The sequence below is a fragment of the Lactuca sativa genome, chromosome 5 (genome assembly GCF_002870075.4).
Source record: "Lactuca sativa cultivar Salinas chromosome 5, Lsat_Salinas_v11, whole genome shotgun sequence".
Taxonomy (NCBI): Eukaryota; Viridiplantae; Streptophyta; class Magnoliopsida; order Asterales; family Asteraceae; genus Lactuca; species Lactuca sativa.
The window spans coordinates 291,356,286-291,376,484 of record NC_056627.2 but is presented as its reverse complement, the minus strand read 5'-3'; the positions used below and the strand labels follow the sequence as shown (position 1 = coordinate 291,376,484).

General features: G+C 35.7%; 1 protein-coding gene and 1 long non-coding RNA gene across 4 annotated transcripts; both read right to left on the bottom strand.

Annotated features, from left to right (window-relative positions):
• Positions 1–5,131: 5,131 nt before the first annotated feature.
• On the bottom strand, positions 5,132–8,711 carry LOC111910337 (uncharacterized). 3 transcript variants are annotated; one of them, XR_008232569.1, is made up of 3 exons: positions 7,871–8,512; positions 6,335–7,759; positions 5,132–5,559 (listed from the first exon to the last, which is right to left on the bottom strand). It is a non-coding gene; the product is annotated as an uncharacterized LOC111910337 (long non-coding RNA). The 3 variants fall into 3 exon arrangements; XR_008232568.1 differs by having other exon boundaries at positions 6,335–8,711; XR_008232570.1 differs by having other exon boundaries at positions 5,132–5,541; positions 6,335–8,711.
• Positions 8,712–15,383: 6,672 nt separating this feature from the next.
• Positions 15,384–19,148, bottom strand: LOC111910336 (protein Brevis radix-like 3). The gene is made up of 5 exons (XM_023906165.3): positions 18,426–19,148; positions 17,958–18,331; positions 16,855–16,990; positions 15,838–16,169; positions 15,384–15,694 (listed from the first exon to the last, which is right to left on the bottom strand). The coding sequence occupies exons 1-5, from the start codon at positions 18,543–18,545 to the stop codon at positions 15,616–15,618; spliced, it is 1,041 nt and encodes a 346-aa protein (XP_023761933.1). The 5' UTR covers positions 18,546–19,148; the 3' UTR covers positions 15,384–15,615.
• Between the last annotated feature and the right edge of the window lie 1,051 nt (positions 19,149–20,199).

Here is a 20,199-nt window from a genome sequence, read left to right as displayed (position 1 = left end):
ATAATTTGATGCGCATGCAGCACTCCTCTGTCCCTTTTAATACAATACAAAATTACAAATACATTTGTGTCCGTGTGCATGGGGTTGGGGGCTGTGGAGGTACTACTAGACTACTAGCTACCTATATATATACTAGTTGTAGTCAGTGGGAATATAATCATTGCACTCGTGGCTTCTGCACCCTTTTTTCAATAATTATTCTACCCAAAGATGCCACTTCATCAATTCCATTCTATACGATACAGCACATACAACAAATAAACGTTTTCCAAAAAAATATAAATAAAACGGATAACATAAACTACAAGTCTCTTACTTTTTATTTATCTCTTAATCCGTATAGCGAATAGTACTTTGTTTTTATGGTCTCCTAAAAACACAAAAGGAGTAACACCAGAACTCTATATATCCTAAAGTACACTTGTGGGCTAACGAAAACACAGTAACACACCCCTATGGAGAATCAAAAGAAAGGTAACTATGTAAATATTCAAATACCATACTCTGATAAAAGCACACAAAACTGCACAAAGTATCCAGGAAAAAAAAGTAAAGTGATTTAGTTTACAACAAGCATCCTTGTGCAGCTGATAAAGACTTCTGGCAGCATGCATGAAAGAACATGGGTGGGTGTTATAAGCATAAAAAAGGACATGAGATTCTTATGGTGGACCTTGTGATTCTTTTAACGAAATAAATAATTATATCTTGGTGATGAGAGAGGCTCTGAAAGAGAGAATGGTAATTCCTTTTCTGTTGGGATTCATGGAATAAAGTATGCATCAAGACAAGAGACTGCAATCCCGAGGATGCACAACCGATGCAGCTGGGAATAGAAGGGAATGTGAAGAAGAACAAAACCAAAACAAAACAAAACAAAGCAAACTTCATAAAGATGATCACTTTTGCTTTACATCACATGGTTGATGCTGTTAAAAGTTCATAGATACGCATGGACACGACTGATCAAGAAAGCTCAAGCAATATTGAATGCTTGCAACTTAATTATAGTTTGTAAATAACCACCAACTTTTCATTAATTAACCCATAGATTCTTCACCCATTAAAAACCTAAATCTCACCTTTTGGGTTTCAAACGCTCACCAACATATTTCTTTATTTATGTATGCACATGTTTTATATGGGTCATTTTATATACTTTTTTTTTTATTGGGAACTTCCTAACAATGGTTTATAGATCAGCTTTTACGCATCGACTAAACTCATGCAAATATGAGATTATGTCTCATGTCTTGGAGTCACTATAGTCAAACCTGCTGACCACATGTCTGAGTAGCGTCAGGATTTAAACACGAGTCAAACTAAAAATTTTAAAAAGAAAAATGAATAATGATGACAAGTTTATGGCAATGAAAAATCGCCCAGACAGAGGCCTATATATAGCGTGATGCCACAAAAAATCGTTTGGACAAAGTAGTTATGGTAACGACTATGTCCAAGAGTCCAGGCGACTGACAGTCGCCAACAAAAGCTATCTCGGCGACATTTATGGTTGTCCCGGCGATAGTTGTCCCCTTCACCGGCAACAGAACGTTAGAACCTAAATAGAGGTGCACAACAAAACCATTTATTAACATTTAGCTCAAATCCGATTCAAACCCAGTTGACATGAAAATCGGCTTTCGAGAAACCCGTTCGGTTACATTATTACTTGTGTAAACCGACAAGTTAGTATAAAACAGTTTTACTGTTTTACCCTTAAAAAGTGAACCGGTTTAAATATCCGGGTTTTTTTATGAAGAAAAACTTTGTGAGGCCTAGGGAATTGGGTTGCATGAGGATTGAGTATGGATCAATGTTAAAATTTAACAAGGTCGTGGTCCATGGATTCCAAATATGAAAGGCCTAAAGCCCATCAAAACTGATCTCGTACTCAGTGGTAGTTAATACAAGAATTTAAGATATAATTTTTAAGATACAATAATACACCAACTCTATATATATACATGCGGGATGTACAAGTGACGTGCTAAGTACGACCCACGGAGGTTTGTATAGGAAAATTTTCAAACATTTTTAAGACAATTGTTATTGATGTCAGGAATTTAAGAAGGATTTTAAGTGTTGGATACAAAGGAGAAAAGAGCAACAACAAGAAGTAAGCTAACCATTTTAAAGTGTACAGTAGAGGGGGACAAAAGAACCCGTCTAAACCGGTCCAAAAAAAATGTATATGACCTGAACCTGTCTAAACTAGTTTTTGACCGGTCAGTCAGAATTGGGGGTTGCCATCGGGCTCGCCAGTGATCAATGAACACCACCCGATCTGTCCTTAAAAACACATACGTGGCAGTCCTTGACCGATCCTAAGACCAGTCCAATAATGAACCGGTCATAAAATGAACCAGTCCAAGTTTTTGAACAGGAGCCAGTCCAACCGATCCTAGGCTCTAAAAAGTTTAAACTGAAAATCCAAATATTCTAGGAAGCCCAATTAAGCTACAGGCCTACGAGACTCCAATTAAGCAATCCTTGTGATTCTTTTCTCACTGATGTGGGATGAGTAAAGTTCCCTTCCCATTTTCTTTTTAATCTTTATTAACTAATTAATAATGTAATACTAAATTACTCATCAACGGCTACAATTATAAATGCTATTTCTTACTTTTTACTGACTTCTTATAAATACTCACTAATGTTTTGAACTTATTTGCTTTTCTAAGTTTTTATGCAGTGTTACGAGCCCAATATCTTTAAGTTTTCTATGTAATATTATGAACCCAAATTTTAAGTTTAATATATTGATGTGCTGGAGTTATATGTGTATTTATAAAATGTTGAAGTTATTATATATGTACTTGATGATAAGACAATCGGAGCAAAAAAAATTGGAAAATCCGAAACTGAACCCGAAAAGAATCCGAATCCGAACCGAAAAAGACCGGACTAGATTAGAGCGAAACCGGTCCGAAAAAAGACTGATCCGAAAAAGAGACGGATCCAAGAAATGATGGGACCAAAAAAGGACCAACCAATAATCGATCAGGACCGGTCCAAAAAAAGACCGATCCAAAAGAAAAAGGACCGACTTAGGACCGATCCAGGACCGGTTCAGGACCGATTTTTGTGCACCTCTAGTGTACAAGAAGGAATATATATACATAAGATATTGGGCCAATACCCTAGAACTATACAAGTACATGGGCTAAGACAGATGTGGGCTACAAGACTAAATACATGTACAGTATATATACTACACTAATACAAGTGTATTTAACCAACAAGATCGGTATCCAATCAAAATATTGCTACAAACATACAGGAAAAAAGCTACTAAATCTAGTCCGATTTCTAATAGAAACTCAAATGATCCAAAGAGGTCCTTTTGAGCAAAACATCATATAACACTTTTGAGCAGACAAGTAATATTATTAGTTCCTTTAGACTCGAACTCGCCTCCGGCTAAAACAGGACACTGAACATCCAAAAAAGATGGACGAATTAGATAAATTAGTGGCTTGAAATCTCTGACATACATAATAAATAGGTGCTTCGTGACCTCAATTGTATATTGTTTTACCCCTGTTACTGCAGACCACACTTGTGGAAAGCTTCATCTTATACAAAATAAAGTCCAGAATAAAATTATATTGAAAACCTTTATTAATCTATCATTTCCACTTCTAACAACAGAAACTTGTTTGTTAGGGCAAGAGAGTGCAAGATCATTAACACTACCACAATGCACCCCAATCTATGTTAAGCAAAACGAAGTAGAATAAATTATGGAAATCTAATAGAAAATGTGTTAAGGATGAAACATAAACACAATGAAATCACATAGAAGCTTCCAACTGATTTCGTAGATGATGTATAATGCAATGTTATCGTAAACAAAGAACAATGGATAACAACTTAATGAGAACATGAAGATCTTCACAGGTGATATTCCAAGAAGATGATTACATGGACAAGTAAATTGAAACTACACAACCATGCCTTATATATCCTTCCATCGCAAATGGAAAAATAAATTACCTATTGAATTTTAATACTACTATTGTGATACATAAATCAAAATTGCGTAACATGTATGTGTCATCTTCTCTAATAAATAAAGGTTTTTTTTGCCACTTGTCACACACTCATTCATTTTGTCACATGTCATTTTGTGGTTATTTTGAATTAATTTTTATTTCATATGTAATTTTGTGGTTTTTCTATTTTATTAAATTGCATATGGTATTTAAATTTAATAATAAATGCATATCACTTTCATTATTTAACTTTCCTTATAATTTCAAAATTTTAAAATTAAATCTCATTAATTTGATTTGCACAGATGATTATTTTATCTAAATGATTTGTTTAAATTTAAAAGAGAAAAAAAAAAAAACACTTTACTTTTTAATAATTCAATATTTTTCTATTTTTTTTTTATAAATTCAAATTTCTCAAATATTTATACATATTTAATTATTTTAAATACACCCATGTAATACATGGGGCTCACACCTAGTTTCTTAATAAAATAGGATAAAATGTGAACATATGTAATCTATATATAGGATTATTCAGATTAAAAATACGCCAATTAAGTATTCTTGTTCTTTTTCCATGAAATTGATCCGGTTAGACATTTAAAATGCTCATATGCTCCATTTAAACTACAACATATGGACTAAAACGATATACGAGTCATTCTTAGACAATGCAAAACATAGGACATCACATAAATGTCAATATAACAATAGTAGGATTAAGAATGTAAGCACAGAAGATACATCCCGATTGAATTGTTATCGTTTCTTTTCCATTTATATAGTTTATGAACAGAATTGGCTATTAGAGACAATATGGAAAGTCCTGAAAATGCATATATCAATTTTGGACCTCTAACACACCCAGGTTGACAAATGAAGTTAAATCGGTCAAAGGAATTGGAATTTGAATTTGAAGATTCCGATATCTGTCATTGCTTTTGATTAGCAAGGATGTCAAATGGGATTCAAATATATTCCTACTTATAATTTTGTTTCGTTTGTAGATCTAACAAAGCATTTGGAATGTAAATAAAGACAAATGGGGAAATTGTCTATAATTGATTTTTTGTAAACAGTTTCTTATTGTTTGTTTTACAAATACACATTTAGAAATAAATTACAAAAACTTGCAAAAACGATTTTAATTTATCTTTTATTATTATTTTGTTAGTCAAGGTCACATTTCAGAATATGTAAACTTCAATCGTAACAGAAACAAACCTAATCATTTACATAGAAGTCCAAAACATAGTTTATAGTATAACACCTTCTACACTCACAAAAATAGTTAGACACACCCAATTTCGTGAGTTCAAAAAGCAACCCACATTAGAGTTGAAGCTCATGAATAAAAAAAGGTATGATAAACCCTAATAAATAGTCATTTGATCTGCATAGATGATTCAGAAACACTTGGTTAGAAATGGTACATGTACGGGTGATGGAAGTAGCTTGAGACGACTTATCTTGTCTTTCTTTCTCCTTTCCAAAGAATCCAAACCAATGGAATTAAACATATGTCAACCAGTGGTTGTTGCTGTAATAGAAAAAACATCTGATAGCCATAACCGGTATAGAAAAAAGTAAGATTCACTATAATAATAATTTGTTACAAAACCCGAATTAAAAGAAGAAGAATACTAACCGCATCAATTCAATACATACATATCCCAAATTTTAATTCCAAACATTAAAACCCCTAAAAAATCTCAGCACCGGAGAGAGAGAGAGAGAGAGAGAGAGAGAGAGAGAGAGAGAGACGTGGTGGTTTAAGTAGATCCTACAGAGGAAGCGGTGATAGTAAAGGAATAAGGCTAGAAGCGGTGGTATGAGGGCCGGTTGAGGATTCAAATGCAAAAAGGATATAAAAGGCCCTTACAATTAAATTACACAAACTAACAACCATCAACATCAGCAATAGAGTAATATTTCACTAAACTATGAAATCAAGAACCATCAACATTAGCAATATAGTAATATCTCACTAAACCAAGAAATCAGATTCTAATAATCATATTCTGATTTTTGATTTCTGATACAATTTTATAGTTAAAATCAGCAATCTATTTCACTATTTCAGAATTCAGTTACTATTAGAATTCAATTTCTAATAGAGTAATAGTAATAATCTATTTCAGTTTCTAATAGTAATATCTTAGCAATTCAGCAACTGATTAGTGGTTACTGATAAGATTTCATATTTTCATTCATTCAACATTCTATTAAACTGATTTCTATTATATGAATCATTCAAGTATGCGATTGGCATTTATGAACTATAATCCTCAATTTCTCATAATTCATAATCTATTAGACTATTATGGTATTACCTGATTAAAGATAATCGACCCTTGCTGTCTTGCTGAATGCTGAGTCGATGATGACTCAATGCCGCTGAGTTGATGTCGGCCTGTCACTAACCTAGTAACCTATCCTGCTGGCGATCGCTTTTGAGCGACAAACATGATGTTTTTGGCTTCTGTTCGTCGTATGTTGAATTGTCGATACTCGATGCGTCTTTTGCCTTCTCCCGTAAGCGGTGACAGATGATCATGGTCTGGTTTGCATTTGCATTACTGGATTGGACTGAAGACTGTAAAAAGAATGGGCCTTAAAATTGTGGACCCTGTTCTAATGCCCATTTTGCCCTGGTCTAAACCGGGCCAGGGTGGTATCTTGGAGAAGAAATACAATAGTGGTGCCTGGAAGTCAAGAGTATGCAGGTGTATTAAACCGGTGGAACAGCAGCAAATCCAACCCCACAGCAAAACGGATCTGCATTCTCCTTTTGATAACGTGTGACGTGTCCTCTCCAAAAATCCACATTAATTCTAAAAAAATCTTACAAAAGCCCATGCTAAATTCTCAAGCAACCTCTTTTAACCAATGTTTTTTTCTATTCATGAATTTGATGTTTATAAATTCAAACATTAAAAATACACATAAAAATAAGTTGTAGATGAAGCCAAATACATTAAAATAACACATAACCATAAGTTTTAGTGTTTTACATCAATCCATATACGCTAAAAAGAAAATAAAGTATAATACCGGAACAAAATATAGTTTTAAATGAATACAATCACAACAAAAAACTTTATAACATTTACCATATGTTTTTATTTAGAGAAAACTAAATAGATATGAAAAAATAATCACCATAGTTTATTATGTAAATTGTTCTTTTTCATGTGTTTTTTTTCGATTCAACTGGTTTATTTTGATCGGTTCAACCGGTTTTTTCTAAAAATCAGCCGGTTCAATCCGGTTCATAAATCAATGTAAAACCGATGATAGTTAAACCGCTCCATTCCCGGTTCTTGGTCCAACCGGTCCAACCATCGGTTCAAACCGGTTTTTAAAACATTGCTTAGAACATAGATTCACTTTCTTCAAATTCTAAGTAAACTGATGATAGATGAGAATGTAATCTAACATGAAACCTTTTCTATATAATAAATGAAAAAAAGAAAAAAACAAGAAAAAAAACATAGTGGGTGTTTTCTTGGGGTTGCTGCACATGAACGTTTGGAAAATAGCTTACAAAATTACTAAAGTTTACCTTATAAAGCTAAATTATAACATTAAATTGATAATTATGAGAAATAATGGAAAACAAAGGTAGAGACAATAGATATCACCTCAAAAACCCTAAAATATAGAAGGCAACTGTACAAACGGTCATACATCGAGTATTCTTTCTTCTTCCTTTTTCATGCTCCCTCAAAATCTTCCACCAATATGCTCACGGATGTCTTCAATCTCGTACAAATCCAATCAAAATCAACATTAAATTGAAAATACTAACCAATTTCTCTATCGATCAAGAAAAAACAGATGAATAATCTCTTGAAATAGGTGCATACCCAAATCACAATAAAGATTAAAAGGAAGAACCATGTTTGAAGAGAGAGAGAGAGAGAGAGAGAGAGAGAGAGAGAGAGGGCAATCTTCAAGTAGAAGAAGTGTATTATTGAGTAAAAAGGCAATCTTCAAGTAAATATCATATTCTTCCCAGGATATGGTAACGACGACATAGACGTGAAATGAAAAGCAGAAAACCAACTGAAATACCAACCATCTTCTTCATTAAGGGACCTCTTTTCCTCCGACATAGGATTTTCTACATGGTCCTCGGAACCACCGTCATTGCACAATCAAAGGATGAACGGGTGGGTAAATAAGAGTGCAGAACCGTCATGCCTACAAATTGAGAAAAGAGGGTTCGTTGTAATCCGAGAAGGATTTATGGCTATAAGGATGTCTTATAATAAGGAGGAGAGAGCGGAGGAGAGAGATTGGATTCTGGAAGCCTAATCACTTTCAAAATACACATTAAAAACCTGCGATTATTTCATGGATTCTTTATCTTCATCAGAGGATGTTAGAGAGAGGAAGAAGATACGTATGTGAGAACGAAATGGAAGAGGAAAGAGAAGCGGTGGTGGGTCTAGGTTGTCATCTTCATTTGTGAAACGGAAGAAGTGAAGCGGGAGTTTTTGACCAAAATGATAGTTTTTGAAGAAAAAAAAGGTGTTGTTTTAAAAATATTTATTGTCTAGTTTTAAATTTTTTAATTTTCTTTAAAATTTTAGTTCTTTTAATCATTTTGCTGTTTTTTAGTAAATTGTTTTTTACTTTTTGCTATAAAAATATGTTTTTTTTGTTTATATACATCAAACAAGAGAAGAAAAATGATTGGTACACTACTCGTCAAATTAGAACACAAAAAAAAGAATATTTTTTTATTTTTTATTATTATAGTATCTATATGTTTCTATTGTTTTGTATTATTGGTTGAAGAAAAAAATAATTTTTTTCCTGTTGCATCTAAGCTCTAGATATACAAAAAGAAAAGAATTATGTATTTTTTCTTAGGACATGTATGTATTTATAACTAATATATACTAAATCAATTTTAATTAAACAGTTTGATTTTATAATTGTTTTCCACCAATGTTCCGGTTTATTAATATACTCCCTCCGTCCTAAAATTATTGTCCGAACAAAAAAACACACAGATTAAGGAAGCATTAATGAAAGGGTATTTTGGTAAAAATGTTATTTATTTTTAGAAGTTGACTATTATTTTAGGACAAACCAAAAATGAAAGATGGACTATAATTATGAGACGGAATGAGTATTAATTATTTAGATGGTTTTTACTTAAGATGATATTTATTGGTTTATATTGGAAAAAAAAATGTTTGTTAGTTTTTAACCAAAATTGCAAAAATGGTCTTTGTGTTTGTCAAAATTATGTGGTTTTGGTCCAAAAATTTTAGTAATGCATAAGTGGTCCAATTTCGGATAAATTGTGTGGTTTTGGTCCCTATAGTTGCCATTTTTTGTGGTTTTGGTCCATCCCAACCTAAAATGACTAATATGCCCCTTTAGTGATTCTTTTTTTATTTTTTTTAATTTCTTTTATTATTCTTTTAATACATTTTAATTAAAAGAATCAAAAATAAAATTCCACCCACCAACTCCCCTATCTCTATTTACATATATCTCCAAGAACATAATCTCACCCATCGTCGGTTCATCCCGTCTGGCCAGCACCTGAAAACATCCCTAAAGCTTTAGTCATTGTTGATACTCCATCTGCCACCACCATAAGAAAATCGGAGCACATCTATTTCAGTTTTTCTACTTCATCTGTCCTCTAGCAATGATATGAACACACACATATAAATTTCAGAAATTGAGTGACGAACCTCCATCCTCGCCCACCATTATAGGACCTCCAGCAGCATTCATCTACACTCTGTCGTCGTTGAACCATGCATGTCACTACTTCTTCCTCCATCTCTCATACAAATCTACTCAGATCTGCTTCGATCTATCAACGCACCTTCATCATTACTACCTCTACTTTAATGTAATCCCATCGGCTGAATGTCAAAGTTTTAGAGGGAGAAAGAGACATGATAGGGACAGATATGGTGGAGGAGATGAGAGGTGATGTTTGAGTGTTGTCGAAAATGCATATGAGTGGGGTGGATAAAGAGGGAGATCTGGCAGAGATGAGAGACGGCATGTTTGTTGGTGGGGAGACTTTGTAAGAAAGAGAGAGAAATTAGCTTAGAGGAGAGTGGTGGTGGTATAGGTGGTCACCGTTTTCAACTCCTAACCACTGAAGGCGTCATGTCCAGTGGCGTCATATCCTTCTGTGTTTTGGTTTCATTCGACTCGTAGAAGCAATCAGTGTAGAGAGTGAGCGTGTGACAGTGTTTCTTGGGTCTCCGAGTCAGGTGAGTTTCCTCACTATAGTACGTGTTGCAGTATATATCCTTGTATGTTAGGATATATGAGTAGTGGTATGTTGGTTAGAGTATCGGTAGGCTGCTTATCGTCTAGTAGAGTACCCTAGGGGTTGTATGTAGCCACATAGGATAGCCCGAGAACTCTTCATCTAGGTTTTTTTTTCATGTTCCTTTTTTGGTTATGGCTTTAAAGTGGGATCATCTATTCGAATGTCTATCTCACCTTTGGTTACATATAGCTATGCATTCCTTATATATTTGACGGTAGTGGCGTAGTGTGCTGGGAGAGGCCTAGTATGCAGTTGTGAGATATTAGACAGGTAGATTCATGTAGATAGTTGTTTGTGCTTATGTTTTTTATTGATTGCTTGGTTGAGTACATATGCCAACATGTTGCGATGGGTCAGGTTGAGGCAGTCCTGCTTCGTGTTGTAGGCCAAGATACTAGGTGTGGGGCCGGCTCTAAGTCGTAGGCACAGGAGAGGAACCAGTCATGGATTAGAGGCTCAGGTAAGCGGTTGGGTTGAGGTGGTAGGCCAACAAACTCGAGAGCAATCCAGTATTCGGATGAGGGCCGAGAGGGAATTCCAGTCTTATGTTGTGGGCTCAAGGTCAATCCAATATTCGTGTTGCGGACCCGGGGGCAATCCACTCTTCGTGTTGTTGATCGTTACTGTAAAAAAAATGCACAACGACTTTTTGTGTAAATTACAAGGATAATTTTGTAAATTATTTTCTACATATAGGTCAAACCTGCCAACATACGAAAATCTTAAACATATGGATTGTAGGAACCTTTTCGGTAAATTACAAAGTTATAGGGATTAAATCGGTCAATATTCAAAACCTTTGTAGCAAAAATCTAAAATATTAAAATGCTTAGGGACTAAATCTTCCATTATTGAAACTTTTATGGCAAAAACCTCAAACATTAAAGTTATGCAGTAGAATCTCAAATATGATAAAAACCTCAAATACAAAACTGCAAGATTGGTCCATGTGGTATTTAAAAAACTTTGGATGAGATCCAAAAACTTTCCACTTGTATGGAATGTCCAAAATCAAAACATTTCTATGATTTTGGTCCAAAAAAACTTGAAAAGATGATGATGGCCTTTTATTTTTTGTTTTGTATTTTTTATAATCATTCTAATACTATTTTAATTAAAAAATAAAGAAAAAAAATTATTCCCCACCCTACCACTGTTCTCCCCCCCCCCCTTCTTTAATCGCTGGTATGAATCGATTTAGATGTTGAGAATCGATTGATTATTTGTCATCGTTTGAGTTGTCTTCTTTCATGAACCGATTTCTTGTGAGAATCGATTGATTCCTGAAAATTGATGGTTCATTACAATTGATTGCTTGCTAAGTAAACAAAATTTATTGTAGTTGATATTGGTTGTTGAAAATCGAATTATGCGGAAAATTGATACTTGCTATGTAGAAAAGAAAACCACATGAGAAGCATCTTCATCTTCAAGGACTTGGAATCGATAGGGATTAAATCTCAGAAAGAATCGCATCTCATCAAGAACCCTACTGTTGGTGTTCGTTTGATCAGAAAAAAATAGTTCAGCCCGATGGTCGCCTTATAATCACTTCTGGGTTTTTGATCTTCATCCTGATTGGTCTCTTGGAGATAGATGGTTGTTGTTTATCTATAAATCTATGAAGAAGGCGAGGGATTAAGATGGAATTTTGATTGAAATTTGATGGGTTCTAGGTCTTGATTCATGTATAAGAGAGAAACAAGGTATGGTTTTCATTTGTGATGCAGTTCTGGGTCTTGAAATCCTCTTCAACATCGCATCTTCTGCTTCATTTGAATCTGCAAATGGATCAATATTAAGTTTTTCCCAATAAATCCGTTTCGATTTTTTTGGCATCAGCTATGCAAGAGCTATAAATGCCCAAATTTTTATTTGAAATTCTTTGTGTTGATGAATGGGGATTTGTTTAGTGATTCTTGTGAGTTTTGAAATGGGAAGGTAATGCAAATTAATCGAATGGACTTTTCGAATGTATGATTTTTCATTTATGTTATTGTTCACGTTGTAACACCTCGAATTCACAAGACCTAGAAAGGAAAGGAAAACCTCAAAATCATAAGGGGACTCATCGAGTAGGTGGGGTGACTCGATGAGTAGGAGCGCGTTCCGGGTCACGGGTTAAGTGACCTACTCAACGAGTCGGAGGACCGACTCGGCGAGTTGGTCAGGGTTTGGGAAACCCTAAATTCAGGACTTGGCACCCTATTTAAGCATCTTATTCTCCTCCTCTTGGTTCCATTCTCAGCCCCATTGTCCAGAACTTAACCCACAAAACCCAAGATCATTTGGTGAGTGTGTGATCCATTCTTGGATGTTTTGGTGTTCTTGGAGACTAGAAGAGGAAGAAGGAGATTAAAGGTTCAAGGAGGAACTTGTAGATCCAGCAACACTATCGCATTTCCATTATTTTCTGGTAATCAAGTCTTCATCTTGACTTATAGCTTCTTAGATCTATTTATGTCCACTTTATGAGAGTTTTGGTCCATGGAGCTTGATCTATGGGACAAGGATGTCCCAAGCAAAGACCCTTTCAGATTTGGGGTCCCTAAGAGTGGTTAAGGCATAAAGGTGCAAGCTTTATGCCATTGGAACCCTCATGCAAGCTTTAAAGAGGTTATTATCGCCTTTTGAGCAAAAAGGGCCATACACGGATGTAAAGGCAGGGGCTTTGCGTGTTATTTCGACCCTAGAAGGGTAGATCTGGGTCCTGGATGCTTTGTGTTCGACTGAAATCGTCTGAATGGAATTGGACTTAGGAGGACTCGACGAGTTGCTTTTAGGACTCGGCGATTGAGTCCGTTTTCTGCCAAAAACCCTTCTTATAGCGGGTATGTGTAGAGTTGGTAGAGGACTCAGCCAATTGGATTCATTATGGACTTGAAGATCATCGTACTCGACGAGGTCAAGGAACGAACTTGGCGAGCCTAAGGCAATATCCCTAACTTATGAAGATGGACTCGACGAGTTCAAAGGTGAACTCGGCGAGTCAGTTGAATAAGGGTCCCAACGTGTTTGAAGGTGAACTCGACGAGCTTAAGGAAGACTCGACGAGTAGGATCGAAGTCCAGAGTTTCGTCTGGATAGTGGGACTCGACGAGTTGGTGGGCTAACTCGGCGAGTTGAGTCAACTCGGAGCGTTGACTTTGACCTAGTTTGACTTTTAAAAGGTTTTGTGGTCTAAGTGTTATTTTAGGAATTAATAGTTCGGGGAGCCGAAGGATCAGCAGTTCAGGAGTTGTCGGTTAGCAGTCAGAGGTGTTCAGCTAGTCTTCAGCAGTGCAAGGTGAGTCTCCTCACTGTGTGAATGGGTCTAAGGCCACAATGTCGACCCATGTAGTTTATGAGTAGGAAGACCCGGGGGTTAGCCCTAGGCACTGTATGCTAGTATGTTATTCCGGACCAAGGTTTGATGTCAGGCGGGTGCCCGAAGAAGGATTATATGTATGTGATTCCGGACCAAGGTCTGATGTCGGTCGGGTGCCCAAGGAATGTTTGTATGTTAGTTTATATTTGTTGTGTGTGTGATACTTGTATGTGCCTGGTAGGGAGGTGAGTGTGGGCGAGGTCCCATATCTCACCACTAGCAGAGTATGAACGGGTTCCGTATCTCATTAGTAGCAGAGCAGGGGCGGGGCTCGAGTTAGGAGAGAGGTGAGTGTAAGCGGGAACCCGTATCTCATTATTAGTAGGAGCATGGACGAGGTTCCATGACTCATCAGTAGCAGAACAGGGGCGGGGCCCAAGATAGGCGAGGCCTTAGAACATGAATTCAGTAAGGCATGTTTAGTTTATGTGTTATGTGCTATGTTATAGATTGTATGTGTTTAGCGGGCGGGGCCCGGAGCCAGGCGGGACAGGGAGACAGATCTGTATACTGAGCGGGGCTCGATGTCAGGCAGGGCCTGATGCCAGGCAAGGCCCGATGCAGCGGGCGGGGGCCCAGTATGTGGTTATGTGGATATGGTTATGCGTATACGGTATGTGGTAGGTTGAGGAATTCACTAAGCTTCTTGCTTACAGTTTTCAATTTTGGTTTCAGGTACTTCCGGTAACGAAAGGAAGAGCTCGGGATGATCGCATGGCACACACCAAGAAGTTTTAGTCTGGGATGTTTACTCTGATAAAAGAATATGTTTTGAGATGATACTCTAATTTGATATAAACCTTTGCTTAAGAATGAAATGATTTGTTACTTATGGTTTTATTAATGTTTTAAAAAGAAATTTTTGGTCATGTTTTTTGGGGCGTTACAGTTCACGCTTATGAAATGGGTGTTTATGTATTTGTTTTTGTAATTTCTGGTTATCCAATAAAGACAAAGACTGTTATATTTCTTTAATTTGCATAAGAGAGATACATGGGAGGGTGGGTTTTGTTTTTTAGAGTTGCAGCTTGTTTTTTAGTTGTAGGTATGTGTATCTACGCGTGAAGAGTTTTTATTTTTTTTTTTTATTTTGTGATATTTGATCACTGATTGTGCAGAACATGATGAACATGATTTTGGGTTTTCTTTGTTAGCTTGATTTTGGTTTCAATTTGAATGGTCTCTCATCCTCATACATTCGGAATGGAGGTGAGTTTTGTAGGTTAAAATGCAAAAAATGGAGAGAGAGAGAGAGAGAGAGAGAGAGAGAGAGAGAGAGAGAGAGAGAGAGAGAGAGAGAGAGAGAGAGAGAGAGAGAGAGAGAGAGAGAGAGAGAGAGAGAGAGAGAGAGAGAGGTTAAAGTGCAAAAAATGGATGGAAATAATGGAGAAAGAGAGAGAGGTTATGGATGTTGGATGGCTGGATAGATATTTATTTTATTTTTAAATTATAAATGTATTAATATAGATTTAATAATTAAAAAAGAAAAAGGTAAAATAGCCTTTTTCAAGTTGTTTAGTAAAAATCTTGAATTTAGACCTTCTATACAATGCAAGTAGATCTAAAACTTTTTGACAGGAACCAATCAGTTTTGTCTTAATTTTTTCATTTAGCCATATAACTAACACTCTGAAAACCATTCATCCAACTCTACACATTTCATATTTTCTCGTTTATTAAAAAGAAAGAACACTCATTTACAAATCCCGTTTCAATAGATTCAACTATACCAATTACCAGGCAATCCTACCATCGAAAACAAATTCAACAATCTCACTTTTTTGGAATGTTATAAAGCTAAAATCCCAATATAGTAAGTAAGTTTCATAGTCTACCTTCAATTTCAAACACATAATTAATTCCCTATGACTTTAAAATAAATAACAAGAACCAAAAAAAAAAAAAACACCTAAAACCCCATTTTCTTATCACAAATACTGTTCTTGAATCCTGCCTCTGTTTTGCTCCCACCACATCCTCGCGTTCATTTCTCCAAACTTTTCTCGACTGCAAAACCAACATTATATATTTATATATAAATAATTCTACATCTCTCTTATCCAACCAACTATTTCATGTTTCCACATTTGTTTTTTTTTTCTTTTTGTACATATTAACTTTAAAAAGTACAGAAAATTAAAAAATGTTACCTGAAGCGGACACGCCTTAGCTCACGGTTGCCACCTGGCAATGCTCTGATGGTAATGTAGACACCTGGCTCATCCTGCTCCACCCATTCGGTTTCCAAATCACTGGCGTTGCTGATAGAAAGGTCTCCTGAGTGATCAGTGGAACTACTCCTAGCAGAAGCTAAGGATGATGTTTCAGTTTTGGCCCCACTTATGCTTGATAATGCAGGTGTCGATACATCTGCAGGCCCATTAGAATTGGATTCATGTTTTTGGTAGAAATGGCGAGGTGGTGGTTCTTTGCTAAGTGGTGGTGTCACTGGCCTGTTTTCTAATGACTCCATTTTTGAGCCCTGTGGAAAACAAAATACATAAAAGTCAATGAATGGAATCTGCCACAAGGAATTGGAATTCGTAATGTGTTTGGTTGGAAGGAAATTCAATTATAAAAACTCTTAACAGTTTTTAAATGTTTAATTGTAAATAAATATTTAAGAGAGTAAATTACAAAAACAGTCCCTGTGGTATACGAATGTCTAAAAATGGAACCATTTGCGATTTTGGTACTTATGGCTAGGTTTCATATCAATTTTGGTCCTTGTGTGGTTAACTTTAATATCCCTTTTGTTAAATTGGTAGACCCTTTTGCCTTTCTGTTTGGATAAAAATTATTAACATACCACAAAGATCAAATTTGACAGAATGTTGTGATTGTTAATATTTTGGTTCAAAAAATAAGGGCAAAATGCACATTTTAACAAACTTAACAAAAAGATCTGTTAAAGTTGATGCTACAGGGACCAAAATGGAAATGCAACATTGCAGTAAAGAACAAAACTGAAAAAGGTTTTGTTTTTGGACTAAAGCCTGGTTAAAATCACATATGACATACCACAGGGACCTTATTTGTAATTTACTCTATATAGTAAGGGTATTTTTGTCTTTTAAAAATGCAATTCAATTCCTTTTGGAATGGTGAAATCCATCAAACATGGTATTTGAAGGAATCTGAGTTCCTAAAAGGGGTTGAAGATTAACCTCATCTTCAGATTTTGGAGGAGCAGGTAGGGGTACTCCTTGATGATTGAAATGTTGAACATTGTACAACTCCATAACCTTCTCACAGTTCTCAGCCCACCACCTTTGAGCTTGCCTTTTGTTGAACATTTCACGGCTTTATATATATATACATGTAATTACATTACACACCATTAAAATGTCACTTTCTCAATAATTAAACTAAACTAGCAAGTAAGCAAAATAACAGGAATATCAAAAGACCCCACTGGATTATTTTGGGCCATATAAAAAATCAATTATGTTCAACTGCAGGAATGGAGGGGTCCCCTAAGTTTATCAACAGCATAAAGAGTCACAATCGTTGTCTAAGAATGACCAAATGCATATACATATAACAACAGACAATTCGGGTCTCCAACATAAACTTCATACGCATGGTGGTGTCATGCTTTTAAAAGCTTTAAAAAGGTGGTATTGCTTCACCTCAGCCATCCTCCATATTCCTATGTGGGAACATAATTCAGGATAAAAAGGGACTCTCCATGTGATGCAAACAGATGTATTTGTTCTCCAATTATTATAGTATTAGTATTAGTATTAGTATGTATGTATTATCTAACACTTTATGTTTTCATTTCAACCATGACCATATCTAGTTTGTGCCTTTGTGGTGTGATCTTAAATTAATGCAGTAATGGACCCACAGACAACAGTCACATCTTTGGTTCTTTGTGTGTGTAGCATATAAGCATATAAATGGAAATTCAAAATGGCTCAAACCAACAAAACCTAAAGCTCTAAACAAAGGATGTAATGGACCCACATGACATAGAGAGTTTATTTGACTGTATCTTGCTTTTATCAAACTGATAGATTTTGTCCGCATTATAATTTGTTTTCGTTTGTGAATTGTTATGTAAGAAGAATAAGTGGTATTGCTGATGTTAACCGACACCCAATTGGGGGCCACTTTCATATATGCAAGCTAGTGCCTTGTTCTCAAATACGAGCTGAAATTTGACTTTATTTTGGAAGTAATAGATACCAACAGTAAACGAGCATTGCTACTACTGAAAAGAAGAATCAGAAGTTGATATTTCGATTTGAATTTGAATACATACCTGAATCGAATACGTTTTAGATCGTTGCCTCCTTGAGGTAATGAATGGAACGTGATGAGAACCCCTGGTTCGACCTGAGCAACCCATTCTTTAAGCTCGTCTTCCTCTATGAACTTAACTGATTCAATTCTGTCACTGTATGAGGCCGGAGTGCTCCCACCGCTCGAAAGCCCCTTCAACCTCGCCTCCATTTCCTTTCCCCAAACCCTAGGTGTAGAATTACAAGTCCTTTGGTACCCACAGTGAAATCTATCAGACCCTGAACCAGCTTCAGAGTCCGCATAGCCATCATTAGTCCGGTTGTGATTTGAGGATCCGGAGCAAGGCTTGCAGTTCTTGTATGCTCCCGATGCCTTTACCGCCATATCCTTGATCTATAAACCATTAATGATATAAATATTAATAAACTAGCATCAAACGATCAATCATTACGATTTGTTAGTAATGTGACGGAAACGTCAGCTTTACCTGAGATGTGAGAGCTTTAATGGCTGGCTTACTGCGAGGTGTAGCGCCGGTGTCATCTTCTTCCTGTTCGGGAAGAGATCCACCGCCGAGCTGCTTCGAACAGGCAATACAAGTCAACATACTCGATTCTATTTTCCGATCCCAACTCTCGCGTTCAAAATAATCTCCGATTTAATTGAAACCAATTCGAACTCGCTACACGAGTTAAACATCCAAATCGTACACAACGCTTCCAGTTGCAATTGCTTCCATCAACACAATTCGATCGAAGAAAAACTAAAGTTACGAAACATAGATTTGAATACACGCAGTTTGCGCGTTGTGAAATAAATGAAAAACCCGTTATAGAAACGTTAATGACGGAGATTGACGAAGATGGAAGCAAAGAATGATTTAAAGTTGTTGAAACTCCGAATCTGTTAACGAAAACCTAAGCAGACACCACCTACGAAGAACATACACATTGTTCACTTCACTGCACCAGTTGATCGAGGGATTTGGTTGTGATAGGTGTGCATTAATTTTTCTTTCAAGTATGGAAGAGAGAGAGGGCTGTAGTCATGTGATGTGCGCCACCCTATTTTATATATTGCTGGTACCGGTGTACGAGGCGACGGCCGAACGGCGAGTAGTGCCACTGCTAGTGATACTGCTAGTAGTACTAATGCCTGGTGCTTATAGTGACTATGACCCCTTGTGTACTTCCATTTCAGTATATAACAGGAAATTACAAAAAAAAATTAAAATAAATAACATAAAGTCCAATGGGCAGGGTTATGTTGAATTAAACAAAGTCGTGGTAGAATGAAAGTAAATCTTGATAATTAAAAAGACAAGAACCAAAGTGAATAACCTATGAACGGACAAGAGCGGTTTAGGCTGTTCGAAGTGGATAGTTCTCCACGCGTGAAGGGCTGAGCTGAGGGCCTAAGGGCACGTGAAGTCGTGAACCCTGTCCCCAGCCCCAGTGGTTTGGATGTGTCGTGACCATGAAGACGGACGAAAACGTTGCATTTGATTAGTTCCCTCATATTTTCTCTCTTTATCTCTCTCTTCTTTTTGCACCTTCACTACCTAACCACCGGTGAACACCGCCCCCGTCCCGGTGGTTTGGCTGTAGAATGATAAAAATATCTACGTGGCATCACCTTTATTCACAAACCACGCGTAACCACTGCCGATAGCCTTAGGAGAAGGAATGTGGATTTGCGGTCCTAACGATGTCATCGTTCCATCGACCGACACTAATAACGGTTAACTCAATTCATATTTATTTTTATCCAATAATAATTATTATTATAATAATAATTATTATTGGTGGTAACGTGGTGAAATTTATCATTGGATCTAGTTATTAGTAACGTTTAAAATATAATATAATTTGTTTAAAATATAATATAATATTAATTGTGAGACCCACGTATTATGTGGGTTAATTTAAAAAGAAAATATAAAGGTCAAAATATTTGAAAACTTTAAATTTATAAATAAAAAAATAATGAATTATTATAATGAAAATGTTTTGTATCTTTTAAATTTAAACAAATAATTTAAATAAATAAAAGAAACTAATGAGCTTTAATTTTAGAAATTTTGAGATTAAAATGTAAGTTTATTAATGAAATTGATATCAATTTATTATTATATTAAAATATTATGTGAAATTTAATAAAATAGAAAAACTCATAAAATGACATGTGAAAAAAATTCAAAATAACCATAAAATAACATTTGGTAATTTGAATGAGAGTACAAATGGCAAAAAAAAACCTTC